The sequence below is a fragment of the Sarcophilus harrisii genome, chromosome 3, assembly GCF_902635505.1.
Source record: "Sarcophilus harrisii chromosome 3, mSarHar1.11, whole genome shotgun sequence".
NCBI classification, from domain to species: domain Eukaryota; kingdom Metazoa; phylum Chordata; class Mammalia; order Dasyuromorphia; family Dasyuridae; genus Sarcophilus; species Sarcophilus harrisii.
The window spans coordinates 563,384,251-563,411,436 of NC_045428.1; the positions used below are offsets into that span (position 1 = coordinate 563,384,251).

Sequence of the window (27,186 nt, forward strand, 5' to 3'; positions counted from 1 at the left end):
ACTCCCAGAATTACTTCTGAAAACAGAAGCATGGAACTAAAACTTGGCATGATGCCTTCTTCTCCAGGAGAACAGAATCCAATTTTAACAAAGAGTTCAAAATTAGCAAATAACAACAACAAAAGAACTCGACTCATAAAAAGTTACTATAAGGTCAAGGAAGACCAAGGCAAACTCAGAAGACAACAATATGAAAACAGTTACAAGAAAAGCCCCCAGAGAAAAATGTTAATTGGAAGCTCAACAAGAACTCCTGGAAGCGTTAAAGAAAAAAAAAATAAGAGAAGTAGAAGAAAAGTTGGGGAATGAATTAACAGAGGTACAAAAAAATAGTGAAAAGAGAATTAACAGCTTAGTAAAAAAAAAAAAAACCACAAAAATTACTGAAGAAAATAATACCTTTGGCCTAGCTGTACCATATCTAAAACTATATTATAAAGCAGTGGTCACCAAAACCATTTGGTACTGGCTAAGAAATAGGTTAGTTGATCAATGGAATAGGTTAGGTTCACAGGACAATAATTATAGTAATGTAGTGTTTGACAAACTCAAAGACCCCAGTTTTGGGGATAATAATTCACTATTTGACAAAAACTACTGAGAAAATTGGAAACTTGTATGGCATTGACCTGTATTTAACACCACATACCAAGATAAGACCAAAATGAGTTCACGATCTAGACATAAAGAATGAGATTATAAACAAATTAGAAAAACATAGGATAGTTTACTTCTCAGACCTGTGGAGGAGAAAGAACTAGAGATCATTATGATCACAAAATAGAAAATTTTGATTATATTAAATTAAAAAGTTTTTGTACAAACAAAACTAATGCAGACAAGATTAGAAGGGAAGCAATAAACTGGGAAAACATTTTTACACTCAAAGGTTCTGATAAAGGCCTCATTTTCAAATATATAGAGAAAATTGACTCTAATTTATAGGAAATCAAGCTATTCTCCAATTGATAAATGGTCAAAGGATATGAACAGACAATTCTCAGATGAAGAAATTGAAACTATTTGTAGCCATATGAAAAGATGCTCCAAGTCATTATTAATCAGAGAAATGCAAATTAAGACAATTCTGAGATACCACTACACACCTGTCAGATAGGCTAGAATGACAGGGAAAGATAACACAGAATGTTGGAGGGGATGTGGGAAAATTGGGGCACTGATACATTGGTCATGGAATTGTGAACAAATCCAACCATTCTGGAGAGCAATCTGGAACTATACTCATAAAGTTATCAAACTGTGCATATTCTTTGACCCAGCAGTGTTACTACTGGGCTTATATCCCAAAGAGATAGTAAAGAAGGGAAAGGGACCACATGTGCAAGAATGTTTGTGGCAGCCCTCTTTGCAGTGGCTAGAAACTAGAAATTGGATGGATGCCCATCAATTGGAGAATGGCTGAGTAAATTGTGGTATATGAATGTTATGGAATATTATTGTTCTGTAAGAAATGACCAACAACATGATTTCAGGGAGGGAGGCCTGGAGAGACTTACATGAATTGATGCTAAGTGAAATAAGCAGAACTAGGAGATCATTATACACGGCAAGAAAAAGATTATACGATGATCAACTCTGAAGGATGTGGCTCTCTTCAACAGCAAGATGATTTAAATCAGTTCCACTTGTTCAGTGATAAAGAGAACCATCTATACCCAAAGAGAGAACCGTGGGAACTGAGTGTGAACAACATAGCATTTTCACTCTTTCTGTTATTGTTTGCTTGCATTTATGTTTTCCTTATCAGGTTTTTTTTTTCTTTCTATCTAGATCTGATTTTTCTTGTGCAGCAAGATAACTGTATAAATATGTATACATATATTGGATTTAACATATACTTTAATTTATTTAACATGTACTGGATTACCTGCCATCTAGGGGAGGGGTGGGGGGAAGGAGGAGAAAAGTTGGAACAGAAGGTTTTGCAAGGGTCAGTGTTGAAAAATTACCCATGCATATGTTCTGTAAATAAAAAGCTATAATAAAAAAGAAAAGAATACCTTAAAAATAGAATTGGTCTAATGGTAAAAGACACACAAAATCTCACTGAAGAAAATAATTTTTTAAAAATTATAATTGGTCAAATGGAAACTAATGACTTCATGAGACACCAATAAACAATAAAGTCAGAAGAATGAAAAAGAATAGAATAAACTGTAAAATACCTCATTGAGAAAAAGACTGACCTGAAAAATAGTTCAAGAAGAGAATTTAAGACTTATTGAACTATCATGATAAAAGAGAGAGGATGGGGGGAATGGGGAGAGAGCAAGAGCAAGAGCGAGAGAGCGAGAGAGCGAGAGCGAGAGCGAGAGCGAGAGAGAGAGAGAGAGAGAGAGAGACATAGGCATCATTATTCAAGAAATTGTTAAGGAAAACTGCTCTAATATCTTAGATCCTAAGAGTAAAATAGAAATTGAATGACTCCACCACTAACCTGAAAGAAATCCAAAAGTGAAAACTCCCAGGAATAGTATAACCAACTCTAGAGTTCCCAGATCAAGGAGAAAATATTGCAAGGAGCTAGAAAGAAACAATTCAAATATTGTGCAGCCACAGTTGGGATCACATAAAATTTAGCAGCTTCCAAGTTAAGGAGTCTTGGAATATCATATTCCACAAGGCAAAAGAGCTAAGATTTCAACCAAGAATATGATATCCCAAAAGGCAAAAGATTTTAACCAAGAATAATCTACCTGGCAAAACTGAGTGTAACTTTTCAAGAGAAAAAAATGAATATTTAATGAAATTAATCAACATTCCTTGATGAAAAGATCAAAGCTGAGCTGAATAGAAAAGTTGGTATTCAAACATGATTTTTAAGACAAGCATAAAAAGGTAAACATGAAAGAGAAATCATAAGAGACTGAAATTAGTTAAATTACTTATGTTATTACATGGGGAGATGATGCATGAAACTCCTAAGAACTTTGTCATTATTAAGACTATTAGAAGGGATATATATTGTCAGAGAGTATGAATGTGAGTCAGTTTTGTTGGGATAATCTCCACACACACACAAAAGTGAAGGGTTAAGTAAGATGGATGATGGACCCACACTTAACACTGTACACCAAGATAAGATCAAAATGGGTTCATGATTTAGGCATAAAGAATGAGATTATACATAAATTAGAAGAACATAGGATAGTTTACCTCTCAGACTTGTGGAGGAAGAAGGAATTTGTGACCAAAGAAGAACTAGAGATCATTACTGATCACAAAATAGATAATTCTGATTATATCAAGTTAAAAAGTTTTTGTACAAACAAAACTAATGCAGACAAGATTAGAAGGGAAGCAATAAACTGGGAAAACATTTTTACAGTTAAAGGTTCTGATAAAGGCCTCATTTCCAAAATATATAGAGAATTGACTCTAATTTATAAGAAATCAAGCTATTCTCCAATTGATAAATAGTCAAAGAATGTGGACAATTTTCAGATGATGAAATTGAAACTATTTCTACTTATATGAAAGGGTGTTCCAAATCACTATTGATCAGAGAAATGCAAATTAAGAAATGCAAACTACATACCTGTCAGATTACCTAAGATGATAGGAAAAGAGAATGTTGGAAGGGATGCAGGAAAACTGGGACACTGATGCATTGTGGAATTGTGAACAGATTCAACCATTCTGGAGAGCAATTTGGAACTATGCTCAAAAAGTTATCAAACTGTGCATACCCTTTGATCCAGCAGTGCTACTACTGGGCTTATATCCCAAAGAGATCTTAAAGGAGGGAAAGGGACCCACATATGCAAGAATGTTTGTGGCAGCCCTTTTTGTAGTGACTAGAAACTGGAAATTGAATGGATGCCCATCAGTTGGAGAATAGCTGAGTAAATTGTGGTATATGAATGTTATGGAATATTGTTGTTCTGTAAGAAATGACCAACAACATGATTTCAGGGAGGCCTGGAGAGACTTACATGAACTGATGCTAAATGAAATGAGCAGAACCAGGAAATCATTATACACTACAATAACAATACTGTATGAGGATGTATTCTGATGGAAGTGGATATCTTCGGCAATGAGAGGATCCAATTCAGTTCCAATTGATCAGTGATGAACAGAACCAGCTACACCCAGGGAAAGAAAACTGGGAAATGAATGTGGACTGCTTGCATTTTTGTTTTTCTTTCTAGGTTATTTTTACCTTTCTAAATCCGATTTTCTTGTGCAACAAGAGAACTGTATAAACATGTACATATATATTGTATTTAAGATATACTTTAACATGCTTGACATGTATGAGACTGCCCGCCATCTAGGGGAGGGAGTGGAGAGAAGGAAGGGAAAAGTTGGAACAGAAGTGATTGCAAGAGTCAATGTTGAAAAATTATCCATGCATATGTTCTGTCAATAAAAAGCTATGATTAAAAAAAAGAAACTTGCAAAAAAGAAAAAGAAAAAAGAAAGATGGATGAACTTGAAGAATAGGGGAGGGAGAGATAGAATGGGAAAATTTTTCAAAGAACTTTTATATTGGAGGGGAAAATTGGGAAAATCAGACAAGCAATGTTTGAATCTCATGCTTATCAGAATTGGTTCAAAGAGGAGAATATTAATCTCACTCAACTGGGTAAAGAAATCTATCTTACCCAACTGGGATAAATAGGAGGGGAAGGATATTGGGGAGGGGAGGGAAGTGATAAAAAGGAGGGCAGATTAAGGGAAACAGTGGTCAGAAGCAAAACAAACTTTTGAGGAGTTCAAGACAGAGAGAAGGAAAAAGAGAAGCAAATAGGATGGAGGGAAATACATAATTATAATTGTGAAAGTGAACAGGATGAGCTCATCCATAAAACAGAAGCAAATAGCAGAATGCATCAGAGACCAGAATCCAACAATACACTATTGACAAGAGACACACTTGAAATGGAAAGAACACACAAAGTTCAAATAAGGGGCTGAAACAGAATCTATTATGCTTCAGCAGAAGTTAAAAAGACAGGGTTTGAAATCATGATCCTCGACAAAGCAAAAGCAAAAATAGAGATAATTGAAAGAGATAATCAGTGAAACTACATTTTGCTAAAAATGTACCATAGACAATGAAGTAATATAAAAAAAATCACAGCAATTTTCTCTGATAAAGGCCTCCTTTCTCAAATATATAGGGAACTAGGTCAAGTTTATAAAAATCAGAGTCATTACCAAATTGATAACCAGTCAGAAAATATGAACAGGTAGTTTTCAGAAGAAAAAACTAAAGCTATAATCAAATGAAAAAAATGCTCTAAATCATTATTAATTAGAGAAAGGCAAATTTAAACAACTCTGAGCTACCACCATCAGAAATAGCATGTCCTAGAATGGATGAAGGGAAAATAGGTGCATTAAAGAATGGTTGGTGGAGTTGTGAACTGGTCCAAGTCATTCTAGAAAATATCTTGGAACAAGATATTTCATACCCCTTAAAAGGTCTATGAAACTGGACATAACCTTTGATTCCGCAATACTATTACTAGAACTATACTCCAAAGATATGAAAGGAAAAGGAAAGGAACCTAAATATTTATTATAACTTTTTTTTGTATAGTGGCAAAGAATTGGAAATTGAGAAATGCCTATCAAATGGGAAATCATTGAACAAGTTGTGCCATATGGTTTGTCATGACCTACTATTTTGTTCTAGGAAATGACAAGGGTATAGTTTTAGGAGAGAAAAAAAAATATATAGCAAGACCTATGTGAACTGATGCAAAGGGAAGTGAGAACTAAGAGATTATTGTACACAGTAACAGCAATTTGGTAAGGATGATCAACTGTGGAAGACTTGGCTGTTCTAATCCATAAAATGATCCAAGACAATCCTAAAGGTCTCCTGATGAAAAAATGCTTTCCACCTGCAGAGAATTGATGAACTCTGAGTACAAAGTGAAGCATAATTTTCTCACTTTTTTTTTTTTGCAATATGGCTAATGTAGAAATATGTTTTGCATGATTTCACATGTATAATTGATATCATTTTGCTTGCCTTCTCAGGGGGTGGAAAAAGGATAGGAGGAATGAAAGGAATTTGGAACTCAATTTTAAAAGAAAAGATTTTTTTAAATAAATAAATAAGTTATTTAGTGTTTTTGTTTTTTTTTTTTTTAAGGAAAGACGACCTAGGAAATAGGTTGCACTTATTAGAGAGGGATCCTGTCCTCTTTAGAAGTCCTCACTCTCAGAGATATAACTAGGATGGAGCATACAGAGTTTTGTTCCAGGGTGCCAGTTTAGAGGGTGCTGGATTTAGGGCACACTGACAGCTCTTTAAGTTGTTCCGCAGAATAGAAACGACAGAATGTAGCCCCAAGCTAGAAAGAATAATTACTTAAAAGAAGAAGCTAGCAGATGGTAGGCTGGGGTGAGCTCCTCTCCTGCCCCATCCTTTTCCACTTCCCAGCCCAAACTGGATGTCTGTGGGTCTCTGTCTCTCCCCTTGTAAGCCTCCCCCTGAATCAGTTCCTACTGACCTTGAACCAACATTTTCCCATCTCCGGCTGTCTAGTTCTTCTATCATGAAAGGGATAGGCCTCTACATGATCCCAGCCTCTGACATTCAAGGATCCCAGCTCTGTTGTTTCTAAAAGAGCTGTCTCACCTACACATGGGACTCCTCCCTGTCCTTCAAAGAAGAAGAAAGTATTCCAAGACCAGGCAGCTGCCCTTCTCCTACAGAACCGCACTAGATTGAGATAATAACAGGATCCTCATTGAACGCTGTGGGTGAGCACCAAAATCAGGTGGATAGAACCAATCAGAGTTTGCCTACCTGTGTCAGAACCCTGTAAGGAGCCTCAGAAATGGCACAAGATGCCACTTCAGATTTCAGATAACCCGAAGACGCCCCCAGTGACCAAAATGACCCTACAAGATTGTCAGTCCTTATCCCACCAACCCCAGTATCTTCAGACTTAAGTTTAATTCCCTCATTTTACAGAGAAGGAAACTGAGTCCCAGACAAAACAATGGATTTGCCTGAATCCCCAGAGGAAGTGAATGGCTGAATTAGGATATAAATCCAGGTCCTGCGGATCCAGTATTTTAGATAGGTTAATGACACAGAGAGTTAGAATTAAAACTCAAGGCAATCTGAGTTCAAATCATCCTTAGATACAAATTGTGTGACTCTAGGCAAATCATCTAAGTTCCCGTGCCTGAGTTTCCTCATCTATAGAATAGATAATAATAGCACCCACCTCCCAGGGTGACTGTAAGGATCATCATAAGTAGAGCAAAATCTTAAATTACTATGTAAATGTGCTAAGTATTATTCTTTTCTTTCCCTCTCCTCCCCCCAGAACAGAGGTTACCTGTTAGCTCCAGCTTTTGCTTCCCTTAGCTCTGGATCAGATTCCTGAGCCATTCTTATGTCAGTCACATGTCTTCAAGGAAGCTAACTTGGATGCCAATGGCAGTGTTTCCTGCAAAAGCTTTCTTTATTAAGCACAACTGACTTTTTAGGCCTGAACCTTGAGTCCAACCTCCACACGTCACCAGAAAACAAAACTCCAGGCCTCATGGCGGGGATGTATCCCTGTACTTGGGTGGTCTAGTTAGTGGAAATGATAGACTTTTGCCTTTCTGATGAGCAGGTTGGTATCTATTGTGTATGAGCTCAAGGTTACTAAATTGTATCTCATCCAAATTCTCCGAAGGCAAAAAAGTCAAAGAGCAGACCTGAAAGGTTCTGCTCTTCTATGAAAGACTGTGTCCCTAATGCTAAGTTCCTTGCCTTCCCTATACTTTTATTTTCTCCTTTGTAAAATAAGAGATTTAAATTGTTATCATTTAGAGGCCCCTCCTGAATCTCACATTCAGTATTCTAGATATTACATTCTACTTTCTAAGGCCCCTACCATCTTTAACTACTTTCTAAGGGCCTTCCCAGTTCTGACATTCTGGGTTTTAAGCCCCCTCCCCACTCTGATATTCTGGGTTCTAAGGACCCTCCCAGCTCTGACATCCTGTGTTCTAAGGACCCTCCCAGCTCTCACATTCTGTGTTCTAAAAGCCTTCCCAACTCTGTGTGTAAAGATAAGTCCTATTTTAAGAAACTAGTATACAAATATGCAAAACTACAAAGTAAAGCTAAACATTTATTTTAAAGAACATTAGTTTACTCTGACAGACCATCCTAGCCAGGTTCTGTCTGAAATACTGTGCTCTGTTCTGGGTGCCATATTTAAAAAGGGCAGGATAAGACTGGGCTCAGAGGAAGGCAGCCTCCTTCAAGCTATGTGAGCATAGATTAAAGGAATATGCATGTTTTGCTTGAAGAAAAAAAGAAGAGAAGGTGGAGGGCCACTTTGGGAGGAGGAAGGAAAAGGAGAAGGCTTGATCACTTCCTAGAGTATGATGGGTTCTTTCTTAAGAATGATGGGTTCAAGCTTTAGCCTGGAAGTCAGGAAAGCCTTTCTGATTGTAAGAGGGATCTAGAAATGGAATGGGCTGCTAGATGGCTTCAAGCTGTGTGTTTTGTTATCAAGGAATCCCTGTGGGGTTGGCCCAGCTAGCTGTTGAGGGCCCTTCCAACTGACACTGCAATTTGGTCAAAGGAGGCTCAGTCTCTATAAATAGTAAACTCCCATAGCATCTATTTAAAATAAAGTTGATTTACACAGAGTTCAAGAGCATGTATTGCAAAAGGAAAGCCCATATGTATCTCTCACGACAAATGTCACCTGAATATAGTCTGCAAATACTGTTGTAAGCCTAGGGGAAATGTGTCTCCTGCTGCCTCCAAGATGGAGCACAGAATATATGAGCTAGCTACCTGGCTTTGGTCTTTTATATTCCTCACTGGTGGATTAAATGAACTCTCACTATTGCATTTTTGAAGTTCCCAGCAAGTTTTCTTTCCCACCTTTGAAAATCTTTTACTCAGTGTCAATTCTCAAATTCTTTGGAAAGCCTTTGCAATTAGATTATAAATATGCATACATATATTGGATTTAACATACATATTTAACATATATTGGATTACCTGCCATCTAGGGGAAGGGGTAGGGGGAAGAGGGGAAAATTTGGAACACAAGGCTGTGCAAGGGTCAGTATTGAAAAGTTCCTCATGCGTATGTTTTGTAAATAAAAAGTTTTAATGAAATAAAGAAAAAAGAAAGTCTTTGCAATTTCAAACAATAGGGTTAACCCCCTGTTCACTCTAAGGCCCAGCTCAATGGCCACCACCTACAGGTTTTTGGTGTTTCCTGCCTTGCCCCCACAGAAATCATTTTGTAGTTAGAGAACCAAGTTGGAGAATAGGAAAAGACCTTAGTGCTCCCTGATTTAGTTTATATTTTGCATTTACTTATCCTGGTACACTCTGTTTCTTCCCAACATAAGTTAAGCCTAGAGAACAGGGACTCTTCTGTTGTTTTATTCTTGTATCCCCAGTGTCTGACACATGGGTAGGTGGTTAATAAATGCCTGTTGAACTAAATGAAACTGTTGAATCAGTTCTAAGGTTCCAGGGCAGCTTAAAATTGTTGCAGTCCTATATAAAGTCATTTTGGAGGCCCCTCTGTCTCCAAGTCCTCCCAGAATAGAGTTCTGTGATAAAGATACCAGGTGGGCATCCCCTTCTAGGAAGAGTGATGCTCTAAATCTGGAGTCCAGCAAGTCCACCCAGAATCTGGATTAACAACAGGGCTTCTTCTGAGCCTTGCACTCTCAGAAGGCTGGTGCTGAATCAAGAAGACTAAGTCGAGGGTGAGTCAGCAGACATGAGCATGGATCTGCTCCAACCTGACTCCCTAAAGCTCCGTTTTTGTTGTTGCTGCTGTTTTAAATGGCAGCTGTTTGGATATAGCAGCTTTGACCCATGTTGGGCTAAAATGCTTAGGTGGTCCTGAGCAAGCACTACCATGCTGCCCTAGTCAAGAGCAGCACTAATTGTGCCCTCACAGACATTCAGAATGCATCCAGGGTGCTTTGGCAGCAGCCATTCCCTATCATGCCTTTTAATTTAGAAAAAGAGGAGGGAGGAACCCCTCTTTACTAATGAGATCCTGACATCCCTTAAGTACCTGTAACCTAGATCTTGAGTGTCATCCGCTTGTCTTTGCACCTTAAACACAGGCCTTTTCCCAAATGCTCTGCCAAAATTAAAGTGGCAGACGCTGTGTCTGGGAGTGTTTTTCTTAATGCACCCCTCTTAATTTTCTCAATGTGCTTGTCTGTCTGCTTCTCTCCCTTTCATTTCCCTGTGTTCTCCTTTTCGCTCCTCTCTCCAACCCATATGCTTCTCTGAAGCAATAATCATCTATCTTGACGTCCCAGGGACCAAGGACAGCGAATTTGGGGAAGGAGAGAGCTTCATGGGGTGTTTTGGCTCCTAGCACCAGCCACTGGACACTGGGCAGAGCATAGGAAACAAAAGCCAAGAATACTGCAAGTAAGTAATTTCTCCTTTGTATCTTTTCCAGTGAAAGTGGAACCCCAACCTTGACCTCAGAGAGGTTCAATTCCCCAAGCTCCAGAGACAGGCTGCTATTTGCAAACCATCTTTTCCCTTTTTCTTTGTTTAAATTAAAAGTCGTCCCAGGTCACTGTGAACTGAACTGTTAGATGGGGAGGCCCAGCATTCCCTGGTTCTGGATTAATTGCTCCAGATCTGGCACTATTTACTTCAGATCTTTCATCAAATGCGATGTGAATGGCTTTAATGTTCCACGTCAGGGAGCTGTGACTAGGACGGTTAGTGAAAAGGAACACCTCCTGAGCATTTGCCATAGGAAGAGTGAATAACAGCAATCTTCACAACTCCCTCTTGTGTGGTTCTTTCTACTTTAGAGAGGGTTTATAGACCTAGGAAATAAAGTGCTGGATGGAGTCAGGAAGAACTGAATTCATAAACATTTACTAGTTGTGTGATCTTGGGCAAGCCACTTAACTTCTGTTTGCCTCAGTTTCCTCAACTGTAACTGGGGAAAATAATAGGGTCTACTTCCTATGGTTGTTGCAAGGATCAAATAAGCCAAAATTTGTGTAAAAAAAAAAGTGCTTAGCATGATGCCTTGGCACATAGTTGTATTTATTAAAGTATATTACCTTCCCTTCCTTTCCCTTTTCTTTCCTTCCCTTCCTTTCCCTTTTCTTTCCTTCTCTTCCCTTTTTCCCCTTCCTTCCTCTTCTAACCCTACCCCTTTTTTTCCATCCCCTTCCCTTCCCTCCCCTAACCTCCCTTCCTTTTTCTCCCTTTGTATTCCCTCCCTTCCCCTTCTGTTCCATTTCTTTCCCTCCTGTGATTTTTCCCCAACCAGAACCCACTGATATTCAGATTTTCAACTGACCACAATGAGTTGGGGATGAATATACAGCATCTTTTAAACTGATGGGGCTGTTCTTCATTAGCCTTTGGAGAGTGATTTTTTTTTACTTGCTTCTTAAAAAAAGTTCCATGTTTAACTTATATTGGATTGCTTGCTATCTTGAAGAGGGGGATGGGGAGACAGAGGGAGAAAATTTTGGGACCCAAGGTTTTGCAAGGTTGAATGTTGAAAACAATCTTTGCATGTTTGGAAAAATAAAATACTATTAAAAATAAAAAATACCCCCCAAATCTCATTGGGCTATTTTCTGCTAATGACTAGATAGCAGTTTATCATTTCACAGAGACATCCTTGGGCCAAAGTGATCAGAGATATATGACCAATGGTCTGAGCTGAGTACTGATTAAAACATCGTGATGAAATAAGATTGTTTTTTAATTTCCCCTTGTTTTAATTAAAGTTGATGGTGTCTATGATTCCACATTTCTCATGTAAAAATCACTGATTCAAAGACTTTCATGAACTTCCTTCTTATGTTTTTGTTCCTCACTTTTTCAAGCAGATCATATTACTGACTGTAAAATTGTACTAGTTGGAAGGGCCTTTGCATCTAGAACTCGGAACACAGAATGACAGTTAGTAAAGAGTTTAAAACACATGATCAGAACTGAGAGGAAATCTAAGCTCTGACTGGCTACTGAGAGTTGTGTCGAAGTTTGAGTGTGAGCAAAGTTACACCTCAGAATGCAAATTCTACAAATTAGACGTTCATTTATTGTGGGTTTTTTTGTTGTTTTTTTTTTTTTTTTTGGATTACCTATATTTGAGAAAGTGATAGAGATAATGTAAATAAGGTAGATTAAGTTGAAAAGTATGTCATGGGTAAATTCCACCACCCTATGACCCCAAACAAAATTATCAAATATTTATTAGCATGCCCTGTTTAGAACATTAAATGTAAGAGTTGGGAAGAAACTTTAGAATGAGAGAGCAAGAAAAAAAAGTTCTAGGATCATGGATTGTCAGAGGTGGGAGGGCCTTCAGAAGACAGAATATTCAAATTAGAAAGAACCTTTGACATCATCTCTGCTAAACCTTTCATTTTAAAAATAAGTAAATTATTGGTCAGACGATAGGTCATAATACTAAAATGAGATCTCTTTGAAAGGAGAAAGTATATATTGTCATTTGTCAAAAAAATAACCTTGATTTTAGACCACGTTCAATTTTCATACAAATTGTATTTTGGGAGAAATCATGGCCTTTATTTGAATTAATACAGCAATACTTGGAAATTACATTGGCAAAATTGGTCATGCTTCATGACACCTGACCAAATTATCATAGAAATGGGAGCTACTTCTATTTCCCCATTGGGAGGAGGACTTTCCCAAAGTTTTTCTGACTTCTGGGAGATGGGTAAGATTGATTACATGTTAGTATAAAAGGTAAGCTGATGACATCTCCAAATGGATGTTCCTTTCTGACCGAGTCCGGCAGAGGTCTTCAAACTACGGCCCTCGAGCCAGATGCGGCAGCTGAGGACATTTATCCCCTTCCCCCAGGGCTATGAAGTTTCTTTATTTAAAGGCCCACAAAACAAAGTTTTTGTTTTTACTATAGTCCGGCCCTCCAACAGTCTGAGGGAGTTGGAGGCACTCCAACAGTGAACTGGCCCCCTATTTAAAAAGTTTGAGGACCCCTGCCTTAGAGGGTTTTTAACACAGCTGCAAAGAACAACACATTTATGGTAAACTGGAATGGGGGCCAGATTTGGAAGCTGAGGACCTGGGTTCCAATGGCAATTCTATTATAAGAACTTGGCCAAGACAATTCCTTTTTCTGGGACTCAGTAAAAATGAAAGTGGTTGTATAATGTGTAATCCCTACTAATGTGTAATAAAGTGTAATCCCTAAAATCTAGATGAGTATTTTAGGTGTTTGGAGGGAGGAGGCACAAGAATTAAAATATTTAATAGGCACCTACTCTGTGCCAGGTACCACATTAGGCACTTTACAAATATCTCATTTGATCCCCATAACCCTAGGAGGTAGGTGCTATTACTATTTCCATTTTACAGACCTGGAAACTGAGGCTGAGTGAAATTTAGTGGCTTGCCTGCTGGTATCTGAGGACAGATTTGACTTTGGGTCTTCCTGATTCCATTCTATACATTGGACCAAATAGCTGCCATGGGTCAGAATTCCATGAACTTCCCAGTTAGTAAAGAAAAATCGATCTGCGTGCAATCAGGTGAAAAATAGTGATGTCTAAATTAACCAGACTATAAAGTATCTCATTTGCTTAGAGGTGTATGGCCCTGTCATTTTGCAGGTTTTTGAACTCTTCCTAGAAATTGTGGCTTGGGAGGGAATTGCTGGGGTTTGGGAGCAGGAGATGGACCAAGAGCCGTGGTTTGACTGGGATCCTCCTCCGTAGTAAGACTACAGGGTGTTAGCAGACACTCACATAAACCCGGGCAAAACACTTCATTGCTGAGCCTCAGTTCAGTGATCTGGAAAATGACCGTAAGTGCTTGAGCCTCCTGCCCCTTGGGTCTGTGTAGGGATGGGGTTTGTCGATACCAGGCACTCTAAAGATGGGAGTCATTACTGTTGTATACTAGGTCCTCAATATCATATGTCGTGGGGGACTGCAGGCTGTCAGAGTGCAGGAAGACAAGTGTCCCTGTCCCTTACAGCACAACAAGTTCTTTGGGAAGCACACAAATTGGCATCTTTGCCACATGGCCCTCATTTTGTTGGAGAACAGGAAAACGTAGCTGGTGAATTAGAGGAATCAGAGATACTGCCTCCCTCCCCCAGCCTCTTTATCTCAATTTGGATAAAGCTGCTGAAATGGAATCTTTGTATTCTGGGGAATCAGTCTCCAGCATCTGGAAATCCTGTTGGAGATGGAAACCCCTAGGCTATGTGGGCAAGGGGTGACCTCAGGGGCACGGCAGGGGATGATCTGTGCCCAGCCTCCTGGCACTGCTCCTCTCAGCTCTGAATTGGGACAGAATGCCTTCCCTCGCAGGGAACTCCACAGCTCCCATTCACAGTCAGAGGGAGAGCTCGGGACAGGGAGGGTACAGATAGGACCCAGTGCTATTGGCCGGGAGCTTTGGACTGGGGGGTAGGGTGAGACAAGGAATGGGCTGAAATGACCACCATCTTTTGGTGGAGAACTTTTTGGGTCCTAAATGATGTCACTTCTGCGCCCTGCTGTTCCTTCTGCTGCCAGTCTGTGGCTGCTTCCTGTTACACTCCACCTGAGTGTGCACTGGGAGTCTGAGGGGCCACTGGGTCATACTGAGACACACCTCTAGAGGGTGCCATGGCCCCCACATAGTGGGAACATGGACGATCCCGAGAAGGGCGGGCTCGCCAAAGGCTCACATCCACCCTGTGGGCCCAGCTGTGGGAGCACAGACAATCTCGATGGCGGGTAGACTGCCAGGCTGGCTTGCCAAAGGATGGCCCGTTCCCATCCACCCTGTGGGCCCAGGGTCACCGGCTCTCACCTCCCTGCAGTCAGCTGGGGGCCCGGCCTCACCACTGACCTCACCTGCTGAAGACGACCGAGTGAAAATGCACAAGATGCGAACCCTGGCTCTGGTTGCGAGTGAGGACTCTCCCATCCCGCCTCTCACATCCATCTCCACCATCAGCAGGATCGCTTCTCTGCCCAGTCACCATCCTCTCTTTGCTCCCATTCTTGCCCACTTCTCACAGGGCCTCATTCAGTCCCTCTGACCCCCCTCAGAGGGTAAATGGCACAAAGGTAAATGGCCTCGGAGGAGGGGAGGGGCTCATCCCACCTCCCCTCGGTAGCTTCTTGGTCCAACTGGTGAACCGAGTACCAAGCTCTGTTTCTCCCTGGCTGAAGCATGCTTGCTTTGGCACCCGAGGATGAATCCCAGCTCTTCCCTTCCCCCAGACTCCAAGGGTTGCTGTGTAAACTCAAGGCCCTCATAGAAACGGGAGCTATCTAGTCTAACTGACAGTAGCACACACAGCCAAGTTTCCGGCCAGCTTGGCACACAGTAAGTGCTCCATAAATGCTTGCTGATCCACTCTCTACTCTCGGGGTCCTGACCTTGTTATCACCGAGCCCTGGGAACGTTATGCAATCAGTGACCAGCAAGGGGATCATCAGTCGCCTTCAGCAGTAAAACCCTAGCTGCTAGCTCTGCCCCGGCCCACACTGGGGACCTTAGAGATTGACTAACCCAGCCCTCCTCATTTCAGGGAGAAGGACCAGGGTCACACGGCTGTAAGCAGAAGGAAGCAGTTTCAAACCAGTCCTCCGACTTCAGTCAGTGCCAGTACTCAGAATGATGGGGGAGAATCAGCAGAAACTTAATCCCAAAAAGCACTTTCCCATCTGCTTGGAAAAGCAAGTCCTAGTCCAGAGCATGTGTGTGCATCTGTGTGTGGGGGGGATCCCATTAACAGACTGGCTTCCAGCAGATCCAAAACAAGGGGCTGTAGACAGCTGGGGGACTCAGCTAGAGCCAAGCCCAACTCGGAGCTCTGGATGCCCAGCAGGCTAACGCACAACATGGCCTTCTCCATGCCCGCCAGTTCGCGCAGGAAACATCACCTTATGTTTAAAATTTTTAAAAAGTTTATTGAATGGTTCCACCATGACTCCACAACACATCTCCAGCACGCCTGGGGAAGGGCTGCCCGCCTTCTGTCCAGGAGAACGCTGCCAGAGTCGGCGCTGTCCCTCCACTTGGCCGGAGCTTTCTCGCGGGACTTTCTTACCACTGAGTAGGTGGGATGCTGTCGCCCAGCAGAAGAAAGTGTCTGATCCTTGGGGGGCCAAGCGAGGACTGGTCTCTGGAAGCCAGAGCCAGGGGCTGCCGGCATTACTTGGCCCGGCCTCCCCGGCAAGGTAGAAGAAGAGGAAGCCCAAGCGTTCCGGCCTGGCCAGGGTCCAGTAGGCTCAAGCCCACATTTCCCTCTGACAGAGCGGCTCGCTGGGCCAGGCCAGGCTAAGAACAGCCCTGCAAAGCTCTCGAAGTGGCTTGTTCTGGTATGGAATGCCGCCCCGTGGTCCAGCCTTCTGAAGACAAGTCCGGGCTTTACTTGGAGTGTGGCTAAGGAGAAGAAAAGTTATCTTCTGCATCCAAGAGCTCTAAGCGTAAGCCTCTGTCACTCTGCCGGGCTCCATCCCTTCTCTGGTGCAAGGTGCAGCGCGCGCCGACCTGGCTGCGTCGGAGGGCTCCTAGGCTGTCTTGTGGCTGGGCCCCCGCCTCTTCAACAGTCACCCGCCGGTGAGCACTGAGGCTAACTGGGAAGGGAGAAGAAGTAGGGAGAACCTCCCCCTTTCCTTGTTTCAGAGCGGCTCTCTGTGTGGGAACATGGCAGCTGGGGCCCAATGCTCCCTCCCCACAGAGGTTTGGCCATGAACAGGGTCCAAAGAACTGGTGGGTTTGAAGGGAAGTTATAATAATACAAAAGGGCTTTGGCAAACTGTCTGTATTCATCATTTTGTTTGGGTAGTTATGAAAACAAGACCCTCCTCCAGTCTCAAATCCTGCTCCTGAGTTGAGGGAGTGAACATCTTCTGCCCACCCAGAAGTCTAGAGACCAGTTTTTAGCACATGCACCATGGCTTAACCTCCCCTCTCTCGGGGGAAGGAGAGAACTGAACAGAGCAGTTCCAAGAGGCATCCTGCTTAAGTGGAAATACTGAGCAGGTGGGACCATGGACACTGTGAGTGGGTTAGAGGTTACAGGGGAGCTAGAAAGGGAGCCGGTTCCAACCCATTCCTTTGAAGGCAGGTAATGGGGGGGAAAGCAATGGGAATAAAAAGGAGGCATCCCAGCAAGTGAACCCACTAGCTTTTAAAAGGAGCCCTACCTCCAAAGAGTGGCTGCCCAAGAAGGGGTTCACATCTGGGAATTCTCAACTGAAAAGCAGCTTGCTTTGTGTCTCAGGAGCCACGCTTAGAAGTGTGTGAATACTTGGGATGCTAGGCTCAAAGAAAAGAGCGAGTCCTCTCTCTGACCCCCTAGCATAACAAGTAGGATTCCCCTGGATAGTGCCCCCCTCCCCGGGAGAGGAAGAATTCCCACAGCCATCTCCAGACAGGTAAGGCAGGCTTTGAATTGGTACAATCCACTGCAAAGACAGAGCAGTGCTCCCAAGAGGCCTGCCCCTGGAGGGGGGCCAGGGATCCCAGGAGAACAAGACCCGGAGCAGCTTTGTTAACTTGCCCGCTCACCTCTGAGATGGAGGGAAGGCTTGGAAAGGATTGGAAAGATGTCTTTCAACACACTCAACTTATATACACATCTTACTACTTCAAAAGGAGGCTCTCTGGAGACAGAAGTGCTGAGAACTCCAGGCCACTCCAGGCCCGTTTACTTCCTGGGACCTCCATGGCTGACAAGTCCACAGTGCTCGGAGGAGCAGGAGGCCGGCAAGCCGTGGGGCCCTCAGGGCTGGCCCTCTCGCTCTTCCTGGAGGATGCCCAGCACGGACTTGTGAGGGATCCTGCACTCTTCCAAGGACTTACTGAGGTCAGAGAAGCTCCTCCGGGGAACCTCCATGGTTTCGATGCTACAATGGTGATACGTCGTCAGGTTCTTCTGCTCGGCCACCGCCACCACCGTCTGCAGGTTGTCAGTCGGCCTGAAATGTCGGACGAACCTCTGTCCCGAAGGAGACCGGACGGCCAGCAGCAGCCGGGGCTCCCCGTCGGACGGCTCGTCCAGGTTCCCGGCCCTCGATAAGCTGCGTTCTTTGGTTCTGCTGCAGGGCTTGCTCTCCAGGGGAGGGGCGGCAGAGCGCAGACACCCCTCCCTCGACTTCCCGCTGCGGACCTCCTCCCGGCAAAGGGCCTTGAGCTCCTGCAAGCTGCCCAGTTTGAGAGTGCCGGCCTGCTTGGCCACCGTCTCCACAGCCACCTCTTCCAAGTTCTTTTTGTTAATGGAAGGGAGCACCCGGTACTTGTTGAGAGAGGAAGAGGACCCTACGGGGACCTGCTGGAGCAGCTCGGGGATCTCATCGGGAGTTCCCTGGCTGGGAGGTTTGGGAGTGGAGCCCACTGACTTCTGGCTGCTGGGCACCTCGCAGGGAACGACGGGCGCTGGAGAAGGAGGCTTGCGGTAAGAGGAGGACTCCGAACTATGGGAGTAGTTCAGGTTTGTTCGTGTGCGTCCCTTGGCAGACTTGGGCCTCGTGACGTGCATCTTGACAGGGTTTCGCCGCCAAAAGAAAGCTGCTTCTGGGTCCAGAGGAGGGCTGCATTCAGACGGGGCTATGTTCAGAGACGCTTCCGTGGCCATTGCTTCTCCAGGCACCTGTGACAAATTAGAAACAAGTCATCCATCAGGTCTCCCAGGGTCCTGTGGGGCAGAGCCTGTAGGCTGTGGAGCCTCGTCCAACCCCTCCAGTTTATAGAAGAACCGGAGGTCCCCAGGGGAAAAGGGATTTGTCCAGATCACCCAGGAAGGAGGCGGCTGAGATCAGCTTCAAGTGCAGAGTGGGCGTTCTCCTTCCCACCACAGCAGGAGGCAGAGGCTCTGCATTTGGGTCCCAGGCCACCTGCCACCCGGCCACCTGCCTGTCCTTCTCTCAGCCGCCGACTCCCTCTGCAAAGCGCTCCGTGAGCTCCCAGCTCCTTCTGCAGCCCCAGAGTATTACAGATGCTGCCACCCCCTTTCCCAGCCCCAAGAGTCCCCCTTCATGAGCTGAGGTTCTAGGGCTCGGGGCTGTAGGCTGTGCTTTCTGGCTCATGGGCAGGAAGAGCTGGTGCACAGACAAATTGGCTCAAAAGCACCTCCAGCCACTGCAGAGGGACCCGGTCATTTTGGCACCTGTGAGGCTGTGGGCTAAGGAAGTCTGGCTCACTGTCCCCTCTGAGGACAACAAGGACCATTTTAAATGCCCAGAATATTGCAGAGGCAGCCCCTGGAGCCCAGAACTCCAGTTGGACCCAAGCTCCAGGGGATGCGTCCATCCGGTCCACTTTCCTGCAGCCCCCTCCTTCAATCTCTCCTCTCTCAGATTCCTCCCTCTACACCAATTTCCATCCCACTCCTCCAGTTTTCCTTCCCTCCTTCCTCCTTCTTCATCGTTTCCAGGTGGTTTTAACATCTCTGTGCCTCCATTTTCTCAGTATGTCCCCACTATCACATGCATGGTACCTCACTAAGGCGTTCCAGAGTATTTTAGGCAGGATGAATAGCACTCTCTTACCTGAAAGAGAAATGGGTCTGCAGACCAAGAGTGACTTTAGGGAATTTAAAGTTTGACTCTCAGGGGGTGGAGTCACTAACTAGTTTACTATCACTATGGGCAACCTGGCCGGCCCATGAATGGCCGAGTCGTGTTAGCTTGTCTCTTTATACTTACCCTTTGAAAATGGGGAGGGAGGAGACTAGATGGCATCTGATAATTCATTCCAAGGTCCCTTCTCATGCTAACCTTCAATGACTGACTTCTGTCAGCACCTGGACCACCTCCTTTATTTCCACTACCATGGGCCAGGACCCAATGATCCTGACGGGGCAGCATCACTCCAACCCTTCTCCATGCCCCTCAGAGCATTTCCTGCCTGCCCTTGTTTCCTCTTCCCCTCCTCCCCCCGAAATCTATTAGGGGTTGAAACACTTTCCAAGTCTTAATCTCCTCCCTCTCCCATTCAAAAGACTTTCCTCAGTATCTCCACCTCCTGCCCATCATCAGCACTAACAATAATTGACCTGTGTTAGGGTAAAATCTCAAATTCATAGTATAGGCAGATGGGGGAAAATGCACAGAGTTAATGTGTACAAAATGCCCAGTTAAAAGTAAGTAAGCAGAATGGCTCTCAAGTCAGGAAGTCCTGATCTCAGATACCAACTAGCTGTGTGACTCTTAGTCACTTAGCCTGTTACCTCAACTTCCTCATCTATAAAATGGGGATAATAATCATGGCACCCATCCCACCCAAGGTAGTTGTGAGAATCAAATGAAAGTTATGAATGAATGGCAAAGAGATATATAGAAGTAAACTGTTAGAAATTTAAGTTGGTTTACAAAGCACTTTGCTTAATACAACCCTGTGGTATAACTGAAAAGCTTAATCAATGCTTTTTGACTTAATCAATGCTTGTTGATTGAGACTAAGAGAAGCAAAGGGACTTCTGGGGTAGATCAGCTTCAGGTCAGAACCAGGTGGGCAAGCAGAGAACCCTTCCAAAGGGCCCCTGTGGTCTCAGGGTGTCCTTCTACTGAGGTCACTGAACCCAGCTCCAATCTCCACTCAAGCCTCAGCATTGTCCAGCTGGGACCTAAGAAGGTAGCTCATTCCCCTTTGGAAACGCCCTTCCATGGAGCACCGGAAGTGACCCCCTAACTTTCCCCTCCTGCTCTAGTTCTCTAGAGCTGAGCAGACAGACTTCCGAGTCAGTCTTCAGGTATTGGAAGACCCTTCCTGCCAGTCCCTCCTGGCTCTTGCTGCTCTGACCAAAGCCCTCATGACACCCACCTGCCTTCCTCTCTGATGCCCTGTAGCCTGCCCACCCTCAGGGATGTAAGCACAGCTCTTCAGATGTGAATGGCCTGGGCAGCAGCCCATGAGAGGAGCAGAATCTGGTTCTGCTCACCTTCCCAAGCTCCTGCTAACACACCTGGGCGTGCCCTCTCTAGCTACCAGAGGACTGGGGCTTAAGCCGAAGCCTGTGGTCAGTGACACACACTGAGCCATCCCAAGGCAATCCTCCATTCCCCCCCCCCCCCCCAAAGCTCCCACAGAGAGCGACTAATACGTCCAAATTTATCCCTTCTAGATTTACAAAGACTTTTCCATACAGAGTGCAAGGGAAAGAACTACACCTCAACTGGGAAAAGGATCTGGTAACCCAGAGCAAACCCCATTCTTGTAATGCGTATAATCTAGGGCAGGTCACTTAACTCTCCCAGTCTTACCATCTCTGAGATGAATAATACCAAAGAGTTGTGGCTCCTACAATACAACACGAGTGTTTATTTTCATAACCTCACTGGGTGGTCACAACTCTGGAAGCAGGAAATGTAAGATAAGGCTTACATCTCTGAAAGCACTCGCCCAACGGAACTGCTTAGCTGCAAAGGCCTGAGCTGGGACTCGAACCCCATCTCCTAACTCCTAACCCAAAGCTGCGTGTACATCTCCGGTTTCTGGACAAGTTGAAAAGCTCCGGCTGCTCCGATGTACTCCCCCCACCTTCTTTTTCCAGCCTTTCCCACACCATCCAGCTACAGGGGGCAAGGGAGCACCCCCATGGGCAACGCCCTGGCTTCGGACCTCTCCCATCTATTAACTTGCCCTCTCACACAACCATCCACGGGTGGTTTGGGGAGTTTGGGCTTCTTTCTTTGTAAGTTTTAGTTTGCCAAAGTCCTCCCATCTGAGTTTGAGAGCTTCCCACTCAGACTCAGCGCGGCTTTGGAGGGTCAGGGTTGCTGTGCAGCTGTGTTAAATATAAGCTCTGTAACTGGGGAAGCTGACAGTTTTCTGCTTTTCTGTCATGGCCATTAGTTTGCTGCATCTCCTGCTGGATGATCAGAGGCTTGGCTCGAACCTCCCACTCCTGCCGCAAGGAGTTTGGTAACTTAGAAACCTCTTCGTTAATAACTTTGACAAGGAAGAGTCATGCATACCCACATCCCTGCCCCGGAATATTTTTAACAGTGGGATCTGAACATGTACGTGCCCGTACTTGCCATACCTTTTCGGTGTTCTGTAATTAGCTTTGCTCAGGGGGTGTCTTATTCAAGACACCCTGGTCATAAGATAACATGACAGAGAGCCCCCTCTGAGCCAGAGTCCCGCGGTGACTAATGCTGAAGCCCACTCAGAGTTATTTAGAGACTAACACCTCCTTCAGGTAAAACAGCTTCATCTAACCTTCTTTCATAATCTCCTGCCGCCTCCTGCCTTCGGCGACCATCTGTTACTTGGAGGGAACACTAACTTTCTGTGGCATCCATCAAATTGGCAAGAGGTAGGAAACCAGGTGTTTCAAGAGCCCAGCCATCACACCTTGGCGCTCCGGGCCTCCGCTGCTGGTGGGTTTCCTTTTTTGTTTTGTTTTGATTTGTTGTTTTTCCCATTGCTCGGGCAAAGGAAGGCGTCCGCAGCCACTGTTTATTATTCCAGCCCAACTCATTTCAAAACATCAAGGCCTGGCAGGCTTTCAACACCCAGCCACTCTGCAGGATCTGGGCGTGGGCACCTATCAAGCTGCCACCGAATCGGCAAGTGGCCTGTTTACTTAAACACCAGGACTGCACAATAGAGGCTCGCCAGCCATCGGCACACAAACACTGACGCCTGTTTCCAAGGAGTTATGAAAAGGGCAGTTATGTACTTCTTGGGTCTGCTGCAACAAATGGAGGAGATAAAGAAGGCAGGAGGGCTTTTAAATGCCTTTCAAGGAAGCCCCTCTAGTTGGAAGGCACTTCTGTCGGCCCCTGCCCCAATTCCTCCTTTTACAGATACGTCAAAAGACAAGAAGTGACCCGACCAGTCCCACATCTGGAAGTGGCAAAAGCCTAGGCTGTTAACTCCAAATGCCCTTTCCACAACATTGTGCTGCCTATTTATAATTCACTTCATCCTGGGTCGAGGCAAGAAACATAAACACAACCACACACATGGGAGGACATGGATAGAAGCTGGTCTCCTTAAACCTTTTGGATCGGCTCACGGGGGGATGACTGGGCAGAACCAACAGATACAGGACAGTGGGCCTGAGACTCAGACACTGTGGTTCTCTTCCCAATTTTATTTATGACCTGCTACCTTTTTGATGAGGGTGGGTCATCTGTAGGAAGCTGCCCATTTTAAAAGGGATATGGGGAAACTGGACCATATCACCAAATGAATAAACAATGAAAAAGGGAATTTGGGGAAATTTTATCTGCAAAAGTGGAGATCGAGGGGGTTGTTTAGCCCACTCTGGGAAACAAAAGGAAATCTCAATCTACTGTCTTTCACGGGAGTTCTTACTGGAGAAAAAGGGTTTGAACAATAGTAAAAAAAAAAAAAAAAAAAAAAAAAAAAATGTAGGTTAGATAGAAGAGGAAACTTAGATTCCCAGAATGTTGGAGTGGGAAGGGAGCTTAAAACATAAAAAGTTCCAGTTAGAGAGGAACAAAGATAATTGAATTCAGCCCCCTCATTTTACAGAGGAAGAAGCAGAAGCCCAAGGGACTAGTTAAGTCAGTTAGTGGAAAAGCTAAGAAGAAGAACCGGTAAACATCCAGCCCAGGGCTCTTTCCCAGGCAGGTTTTTTTCTCCCTCTGACATGTGAATGTGAGAGCTGTTCAACACACCAGTAATCCTCAATTCTTTATAAGCCTAAATTGGCTCATTTACCGATCAGAAGCATCCAGTCCGCTCTGCAAAGGAACTGGGAATGCTACCATCCATTTCCTCTTGCTTCGAAATCCTGGCTCAACAACTGAACAAGTCGCAGCCCACAAAGCCCTGGATCCCAAGCTTGCAGCCAAACAGTGCCCCCGTGTGCGTCTGAGGACTTTTGTCCTAAAACTAAGTGGCAAGTCCTTAGACACCCTCCTCTGCAGGACTCAGTCTCTTCGTCTGTAAGATTGAGGGGAAGGGGGAAAGCTGAAGTCGGAGCTATCAGATCTGTCTAAAATTCCCATAAGGAGCAGGGAAAGGACCTGGAAAAGAGAGGACAGAGGAGCCGCCTTCCAGGAGCGGAAGATCTGTGACCTGGAGAAAAGTCTGACTGTGCAAGAAGGCGGGAGCGGTCCCAAAGCTCAAGAAACGATGGGTTCCCCCTTTTTGGAAGAATTCAAGGCCATTGCTGTGGCTGCAGGTGCCTCCCCCTTGGGAGCACAGACAGATGGGACCGGGGTCTCCGAAGCCCAAAACCCGTCCCCCATCTCTGTTCCCTTCCTGGAACTACTTCGGATCACAAGTTTTTTTTTAGCACTGAAAAAGAACTTGAAGGGTCAGTCAATCCAAAGCCGCCTTTTACAAAGAAGGAAACTGAGGGCTGAAAGAAAAAAAAAAAAAAACCTGGATGTAAAAGAAGCTAAAATAAAAGCCGAAACATTGCAATAAAGGAAGCCAAAGTAAAATTCCTAAACTTTGCAATAAAGGAAAACAAAGTAAAAGTCTAAACTTTGCACTAAAAGGAAGACAAAGTAAAAGTCTAAACTTTGCACTAAAAGGAAGACAAAGTAAAAGTCTAAACTTTGCACTAAAAGGAAGACAAAGTAAAAGTCTAATTTGCACTAAAAAGGAAGACAAAAGTCTAAACTTTGACTAAAAGGAAGACAAAGTAAAAGTCTAAACTTTGCACTAAAAGGAAGACAAAGTAAAAGCCTAAACTTTGCACTAAAAGGAAGAAAAAGTAAAAGTCTAAACTTTGCACTAAAAGGAAGACAAAGTAAAAGTCTAAACTTTGCACTAAAAGGAAGACAAAGTAAAAGTCTAAACTTTGCACTAAAAGGAAGACAAAGTTAAAGTCTAAACTTTGCACTAAAAGGAAGACAAAGTAAAAGTCTAAACTTTGCACTGAAAGGAAGACAAAGTAAAAGTCTAAACTTTGCACTAAAAGGAAGACAAAGTAAAAGTCTAAACTTTGCACTAAAAGGAAGACAAAGTAAAAGTCTAAACTTTGCACTAAAAGGAAGACAAAGTAAAAGTCTAAACTTTGCACTAAAAGGAAGACAAAGTAAAGGTCCTAAACTTTGCACGGAAAGGAAGACAAAGTAAAAGCCTAAACTTTGCACTGAAAGGAAGACAAAGTAAAGTATAAAACTTTAAAAAGGAAGACAAAGTAAAAAGTCTAAACTTTTATGAAGGAAGACAAAGTAAAAGTCCAACTTTATAAAAAGGAAGACAAAGAAAGTAAACTTTGAATTTAAAAAGGAAGAAAAGTAAAAAGTCTAAACTTTGTAAAGGAAAAAAGTAAAAGCTAAACTTTGACTAAAAGGAAGACAAAGAAAAGTCTAAACTTTGCATAAAAGGAAGACAAAGTAAAAAGTCTAAACTTGACTAAAAGGAAGACAAAGTAAAAGTCCAAACTTTGCAAAAGGGAAAAGTAAAAGCTAAACTTTGCACTGAAAGGAAAAAAGTTAAAGTCTAAACTTTATTTGGGAAGACAAAGTAAAAGCCTAAACTTTGCACTAAAAGGAAGACAAAGTAAAAGCCTAAACTTTGCACTAAAAGGAAGACAAAGTAAAAGTCCAAATTTGAATTAAAAAAGGAAGACAAAGTAAAAGTTAAACTTTTGATGAAAGGGAAGACAAAGTAAAAAGTCTAAATTTTGCATGAAAGGAAGACAAAGTAAAAGTCAAACTTTGCATAAAGGAAGACAAAGTTAAAGTCTAAACTTTACTAAAAGGAAGACAAAGTAAAGCCTAAACTTTGCATGGGAAGACAAAGTAAAAAGCCTAAATTTGCACTAAAAGGAAGACAAAGTAAAAGCCTAAACTTTGCAATGAAAGGAAAACAAAGTAAAAGTCTAAACTTTGCACTAAAAGGAAGACAAAGTAAAAGTCCTAAACTTTGCACTAAAAGGAAGACAAAGTAAAAGTCTAAACTTTGCACTGAAAGGAAGACAAAGTAAAAGTCTAAACTTTGCACTGAAAGGAAGACAAAGTAAAAGTCTAAACTTTGCACTAAAAGGAAGACAAAGTAAAAGTCTAAACTTTGCACTAAAAGGAAGACAAAGTAAAAGCCTAAACTTTGCACTAAAAGGAAGACAAAGTAAAAGCCTAAACTTTGCACTAAAAGGAAGACAAAGTAAAAGCCTAAACTTTGCAATGAAAGGAAAACAAAGTAAAAGTCTAAACTTTGCACTAAAAGGAAGACAAAGTAAAAGCCTAAACTTCGCAAAAGGAAGCCAAAGTAAAAGCCTAAACTTTGCACTAAAAGGAAGACAAAGTAAAAGCCTAAACTTTGCACTAAAAGGAAGACAAAAGAAAAGCCTAAACTTCGCACTAAAGGAAGCCAAAGTAACTGAGCCTTGCAAGGAAGGGGCTAGAGCGCCGCGCCAGCAGGGCAACGTCCGGCTCAGAGGCTGCCCCCGCCGCAGAAGGACAGCCCCCCGACTTTGCGATCTCAGAACGCGGCTTCAGTGACGGGCTCTGGGTCTCCCAGCAGGCGGTCTCAGAGGGAGCCCCCGAACTCAGGCCTTCCTGACCGTCCCGCCCCCTGCCTCTCTGGCCGCCAGCAGGGAAGAACTAGGTGCGACTTTGAGAGCGTTTTAAAGCGAGGCCCGCCACACCCAGGGCCGCAGGTGCTTTACCCGGCGCGGGTTCCCGGGAGAAGCAGATGGGTGCTGGATGAGAGGCCTCAGTTTCCCCCTCTGGAAAATGGGCTCGCCAAGGTCTCCGTGGCGGAGTCGGACTCCGTCTGCAGGGGAGGGAGCGGGTCCCAGGACCGGGCAGGAAGGGGAAAGGGGCCCCCCAGGGGTGGGGGCCGCGATGACTCTCACCTCGCCCCAGCTCCATCCGCCGTCTCCGGCCACAACGCAGAGCTGCGTGTAAACAGCGCCCGTTCCCACGGCAACCACCGCGCGGGTCACGTGCTTCCGGTTTGGACCGGAACCAGCTAGGTTCCCCCGGCCCTCCTCTCCGCTTCCCCCTTCAAAACTTCCGCGACCATTGAGAAAGGGCGGCGTCGTGCTAGAGCGCCCCCTCCTGGCCCGCCCGGAGGCAGCCTTACTCTCCCCCGTCCATTCTAGTCCCATCCCAAGTGCTTTCTGACTGACCACGTGCTTTCTCCTGGAAAAAGAGCCTGCGGTCCCAGGGGCTTTCTCCCCGCCAACCACCTTCCGATTCATTTCTCCTTCCCCCGCTGGGGTATCTGTCTCTTTCCGGTTCTGGAGCGAGCGCGGAAACCTTTGCCCAGAGCCAAACGCG

General features: G+C 44.1%; 1 protein-coding gene across 1 annotated transcript; it reads right to left on the minus strand.

Moving 5' to 3' along the window:
- Positions 1–15,390: 15,390 nt before the first annotated feature.
- UBXN10 (UBX domain protein 10) lies at positions 15,391–26,952 on the minus strand. The gene is made up of 2 exons (XM_031962723.1): positions 26,760–26,952; positions 15,391–18,617 (listed from the first exon to the last, which is right to left on the minus strand). The coding sequence occupies exon 2, from the start codon at positions 18,600–18,602 to the stop codon at positions 17,751–17,753; it is 852 nt and encodes a 283-aa protein (XP_031818583.1). The 5' UTR covers positions 18,603–18,617; positions 26,760–26,952; the 3' UTR covers positions 15,391–17,750.
- Positions 26,953–27,186: the final 234 nt, after the last annotated feature.

Excerpts from the sequence above, each read along its gene's own strand:
- UBXN10 (XM_031962723.1), bottom strand. The coding sequence starts at position 18,602 with ATGGCCACGGAAGCGTCTCTGAACATAGCCCCGTCTGAATGCAGCCCT.